At 30.1% G+C, this 6,000-nt stretch overlaps 1 protein-coding gene across 1 annotated transcript; it reads right to left on the bottom strand.

The window, feature by feature from the left end:
• Nucleotides 1-508: 508 nt before the first annotated feature.
• Nucleotides 509-4,302, bottom strand: LOC140953877 (uncharacterized). The gene is made up of 3 exons (XM_073403255.1): nt 4,164-4,302; nt 1,556-3,615; nt 509-1,009 (listed from the first exon to the last, which is right to left on the bottom strand). Exons 1-3 carry the CDS (start codon nt 4,300-4,302, stop codon nt 509-511), a joined length of 2,700 nt encoding a protein of 899 aa, XP_073259356.1.
• Nucleotides 4,303-6,000: the final 1,698 nt, after the last annotated feature.

The raw sequence follows: 6,000 nt of genomic DNA, 5'->3' as shown, positions 1-6,000 counted from the left end.
AATTCTCCATAGTTTGGTCGGAAATCTTTAGATAAACTAGCCTGCTCTTTTCACAACCCATTTCTTCCAAAAGTTTTTTGATTAGATAAAAAAATACTTATCATTCTCTTTCTACAAAATTGTTTGTTTAATATTTCCATGACATGATTATCTATATTCATTAGTTTATTGTACAGTTCACACTTTTCATTATCAGATAGATGTAGTCTTCTGGAAACTTGATCAACCTTTTTCTCATAGTGATACTTTCTCTGATAAATACTCTTCTTTCGAAAATGAAATCGATCGTACTCTTTCAAGTCAAAATAACCAAGAACATGACCATTAGTTAAACCGCAAGAATCGCAAATATTATAACCCGAATCAACTAAGAAACTATCACTTTTACAATTACTACATCTAACTTTTTTATTTTCTTTCTCTTCCGATTGGTTATTATAACTTCTTAATATTTCTAAATATTTTTCTATTTCTTCTTTTGTATAAGTCATTTATTATTTATATCTTATTATCTTAAAGCCATCGTATTCACTTTATCCTCTAAGACCTGTCTTTTATCATCTTCATTACTCAAAGCTATTTTATTTACTTCCTTTGAGTAAATGTCATGATTTTCACTTCTTATAATTTTCATAGTTCTCATTTGCTTTTCACCAGTAAATAAACACTCAACATAATCTTCAAATACTAGGCCCTTTTTTACAACATTCTTCTTTATACCTTTACACTTTTTGGTTAAACTTCCATCCTCTACCTTGAAACTATAAAGCTTCGGACGAAGACCAACAAAATGTGTAATCTGTCTACCAGCTACTTCATCTTTAAACATTCCTATTACTTTTTTGTTTACTCCTGTTAGTATTCCAGATGGATGATTAGGAGGATAATCAGATTTGTCAAACTTGGTTTTTATATCATAGGAGATATCCTTGTAAAAATCATCCGTATGAATTTGGTATAAAAGTGAGTCAGTATCTGTAAACATTAACTCAGCCTTGTGTTCGTATTTCTTTTTAATATAGTTGTAATGAAAATCAAACATTAATGTTTTTGACAGATCTAGAATTGCTTGTCCAACATATACTGGTTTGTTAAAATAAACTTCAGTTTTTTTCATATGAACTGCAATAAGATTACGATCAAATATTGTTACTCTTTCAAAGTTTGGACGACTTGTTAATTTTACAGCTTTTTTACGATTATCTACAATAAATATATTTTGTCTTTTTCTTATGTTTTCTATTGTTTTTCCAAATACGGAATTATTCATTAATTTAAAAAAGTCTTTCTCAAAACTGTTGGCTGCTGTTTTTCGAAGTTCTGTATTTTTTCTGATGTAAGGTTCCATCCAAGAACTCTGATAGAATGATATTCCTCTGTGAACAGCAGTAAGCCTCATTCCCATTTCAAGATATTGCCTTAGATTTCGAAAATGTACTACATAGTTTTTTCGGGGTTTAAAATGGCAAATTAGTTTTTCTACACCATTAACAATCATTTTCTCAGGTGCTAGAGGATAGTCATTATGGGAGGTCCATAGTTTATTGGGATATACCAAATCTACTTCAAATATATAACCTTTTTTTACTTCTGGGTTTCTCTTTTTATCCAATAAATCAATTACAGAATCTATTGTTAAATCTTTCATCCATTTAAATCCATGTGTGGGAAGTGATTGCGACATTGCCCATCCGTAAAGATTATTTGTATCAAGATATTGAATAAAAGTAGACTCCTCATCAGGATCGTAATCTTTCATGTATTTGTTATTCGCTGCTGCATATCTTTTTGATATGTGTGATATTCCTCCACGAATACCTTTTTCAAACATCATCAACATATCATAATCGTGCAAAAGTTGTAATTGTTGACCTGTTTCTTTAAGACATGCATCCCAAGCTAAACCAGGAGATGTGTAATAATGTGCTGGGTCTAGATTGTAATGTTTTAAACAAGTTTTTCTAAAGTTTTCAAATACATCTGCCAATAGTAGTACATCAGACTTAAGATATAAATCATGATAATCTCTAATTGTTTTACATTCAAAAGTATTCCAAACATTAATAGCGTGTTGGTAATCATCATCAGTTATTTCTTCATCATTTAGTTTTGAATAAAAGGAGTCTTTTGGTGGTAATTGTGTTTCAGATAGTTTTTCTGTTGAGGAAACATAGTCATATGGATAAACTCCCTTGCGAGTTAGTAGGTCTACATTTTCACTAAATATTTCTTTTGTATTATTAAAATCATCTGGTTGTAGATTTGAAACAAGATTAGCAAGACTTGTTTGAAGAAACTTGAATGAATCAATAAATCGTATTTCAAAATATAACGAAATCATTTCTCCATTGCGTCTAGATCTATACTCATCAACCTTAATCTTTTTGGAAAAGGAAATATATTTTTCCTCTGTAGATGGAATACAGTTTAACTCACCTGGTAAACAAGCAAGTTGTTTTATAAACAAATGAGCATCATATCCTTGAAGATTGTGAAATATAACTGGAAGAATCATAGGCTTTCTACACTGGAGATTACAACTGTTACGAGCAGCTCCACGATATTGACCTGTAAAGTGACAATGATCTCTAACTTTGTCAGACAGTAATTCTTTCTTACAAATATGACAGGTTTCCGCTTTATCAAAGGATATTTGTTGTTGTCTTGTTAAACGAAGAGGTTTTGGACGACGATAAAAATCATTATATATCTTATTAGTTACTTTTGCAAGTTTGTTCACAAATATCTCAGCTACATTATCACTATCTTTAGTTTTTGTATGAGTAATTGGTTCAAATTTTATACCAGAAACTATTCCTTTTATATAAAAACAAAATCCTGATGGTTCATGCTTTTGATAATTGTAAGTATATGATTTTTCTGGATTAGGGCTGCAAGTATTCATTGGTTTAGTAAAACATTCAAAATCTGCATAAACTACAAAAGGAATTGGAAGTTGTTTGTGGTAATTTTTAAATTCCAACATCGTATTTTCTTTTGGCATTTTTACAACCACTGTTTCGTTATTTGAACAATATAAGATATGTTTTTGTAATAATTCTTCTTTAGTGAAATGAGTAAAACACTTTTTACAAATAAATATTGAACCATTCTTACTTGAAGTTATTTGTGATTTAACCAAACGAGTAAAGTTTTTAATTAGTGAATAATGTGAAACACCATCTTGTTCAAAGAAAAACAAGTCGATAGTATTTAAACAGTCTTTCTCCACCATTCTCAAAGGATAAAACTTTTTGTTATCATTAACTGAAAAAACATTTATTCCTGGAAGAGATGGGTTAAGTTTTTCAAATTTAGAAATGTGTTTTAATTTCATAGGAAAACTAATTCCTTTGGTGTTAAGAGAATTCTCATACTTTTTCAAATCTGTTAATCTTTCTTCATCTCTATCTCTTGGATGAAGATATCTAAGTATACACCGAAAAAAACATTTCTCATCTTTGCTTTCAATATTAACGATTGCTTTTTTATTTGATATCCAATCTGGAAGAGGAATGTAAGATGAGCCCTTCATTACTCCATTCTCAACAGTATGAATTTCAAGTTTAACTACTTCTTTAAAATACCATCCACTTCCATTTTCCGAATAAGCCTCTAAATCATCAATTATCCTTTAATACACTTATCAATTAATTTCTCTACATCTGTTGATTCAAGATTAAATTGAATACCTGAGGTAAAATATGATTTATCTCCTTTTAATCCAACAACACCTTTATCTTTACTAATTATTTGTTGTTCCATGTAACACACCAAAATCATATTAAATTTAATATTTCGATGATATGTAAAAAAAATTTTTAAAGTTTCATAAATTTTTTTAAAATATTCAATTGGAGTAAGATTTGGATCTCCTTCAATAGTATACTTATTGGCAAAATTTTCCAAAGATGATTTTTCTTTTACAATTCCTTGTTCATATTCCAAAATAGCTCGCTCAAGAGCTTTACGAAAATAAGAAGGAGTATCTTGGGGTATTTCCTTATTTGCTATACATTCCTGAAAATACTCATCAAATGATTTTATTTTATGAACACCTTTAGGTTTGGATTTTTTAGGTTTTTTTATATCAATTCCTTTTCGAACTTTTTCTCTAGCTTCTTTTAATTTTTTATATTGTTTAATTAATTTTCTTCTTTCACCTAATTCTTTATAATCTTTCTTAAGTCCTTCTTTTTCTTCTTCTATTAAATGTTTTATTTCATCCAAAGATAAATTCTGAAATTGTTTATCAGTTATAAAGGGTTGAGAACCCTGGAAACCATTTGCTTGGTTAGACATGACGTCTTCTAATCTTATAATTAGATTAGAAGACTTTAAGCTATTATTTAATCACTATCAGTATCAATATCAATATTTAATTTATCATAAAATTTACAAAACAACTCATAAAAATCTCTATAACCTAAATAATCATCAGGATGACCATCAACAAATTCTTTATCTTCTACAAAATCAAAATACATTCTTCCAAATAAAAAGACCATATTAACAACATCACTCTCGTTAAAAATAAAACAACTAGTATCCTTAAGATAACCAAGTTCTTGGGCTTTCAAAAATTTTCTTATAAAAAATTTAATTCTATCAGAATAACTAGAAACAAAAAGTTCACTACAATCTGAAAGATAATTTATTACAAAATTATCCAATTCCTTATTAATCCCTCTTATAAAAAGATATTCATTTTTAAAATCCCTTGCATATTCTGGGATTTTATTAGTTTTTTTTAATTTTTCTTTTACACTAGAAGTGACATTTAGAGCGATTTGGAGGACTTTGAGAGCTTCCAAATCACTTAAATACTATTTCTGACCCTAAGGGAGTGCTACAGAGTAATTATATTACAAAGTCGAACAAAGGGGAAAAAGTGTGATATTAATCGTTAAGGGATGTGTAGCGAAATTTGTATTCGCCAAGAAGCAGTTCTTTAGAGCACAGTAGCATGGTCTGAAATGGGCAACACTCGCAAGCCAAGTTTTTCAGACATCACGATTTTTTTTAAATATTAAAATATTTTATGATCAAATCTTCATTAGGAATTGCTGTCTGAAAGGATCTTTATACAACGAATACAATAGCCACGCAGGTTACGTTTAGAAGGAAAATAATTCGTAAAAAGTTGCGTAACTTCCGATTGCCTCCAAATTTGACCCACAGGAAGTCAATAGGTGTAACCAATTATGTGGCTTCTTCCACTGAGCCCCCGATTGGTTCTTACTTTCACGCAATGCAATGATTTTTGTTGCGGTTATTTGGCTTTTGCGAAGAGTGAGAGTTTGTATCAACGAATTACGACCAAATACAAGTCAAGCAAATTATTTTGAAGGATTCTGGAGGATAACAAGCCAAAAAACGCGAACATCGAGGTAAGAAAACAGTAAGAATCTTAGCCCGTTCACAGTCCGCCAAGAGCGCGTGTTATTCAAAAGAATAAAGAAAGCAGGGAATTAAATGAACGCTGTGGCTAAACGAACGCTAGCGCAAGGGGGTTGGGGAAAAATACAGCAAAGTCTGTGTACGGGCTATGATAATCTTTGCGTGCAATTCGCCGAGCCGGTCTGCCACACACATTCTTCAAACGCAGTGAATTCCTTCCCGCTTAGTCCGCTTAGCTTTTTGCCTTAAAAGATTTGCTTATTTTGATGACTACTATCAACAAATTCATGTTTTCTTGTTTTTAACTCGATATTTGGATGAAAACCCAAAAATCAAGCGTCTTTTGGCGAGTATCATAATGCAAATTAGCTTCAGTCTTATTAGCATAATGTGACAGCGGCAGAAAATAAACTTGTAGAAAATTCCTAGTCGCTCTATATTTTCGGACGACTTGCTAGGCTGTTTTGCTTAGATATTGAAGCGAAATTTCTATTACTACAATTTAAAACCAAATAGACAATTTTTCTGGCAAAATTAAATTCATTATTAAACTTTTAAATTATTATTTTTTTAAATTATTATAAAATAAGTTATTATTCC

Source organism: Porites lutea, chromosome 12, assembly GCF_958299795.1.
Source record: "Porites lutea chromosome 12, jaPorLute2.1, whole genome shotgun sequence".
In the NCBI taxonomy this organism is placed as follows: Eukaryota; Metazoa; Cnidaria; class Anthozoa; order Scleractinia; family Poritidae; genus Porites; species Porites lutea.
Note: the sequence above shows the minus strand (reverse complement) of the source record. Positions and strands in the feature narration are given on the sequence as shown.

Coding starts and splice junctions, on each gene's coding strand:
- LOC140953877 (XM_073403255.1), bottom strand. CDS start 4,302: ATGTCTAACCAAGCAAATGGTTTCCAGGGTTCTCAACCCTTTATAACT. Junction 3,616..4,163: donor GAAAGATTATAAAGAATTAG/GTGAAAGAAGAA, acceptor TTGATGATTTAG/AGGCTTATTCGGAAAATGGA. Junction 1,010..1,555: donor ATATATTTGAAGTAGATTTG/GTATATCCCAAT, acceptor TATATTAAAAAG/AAATACGAACACAAGGCTGA.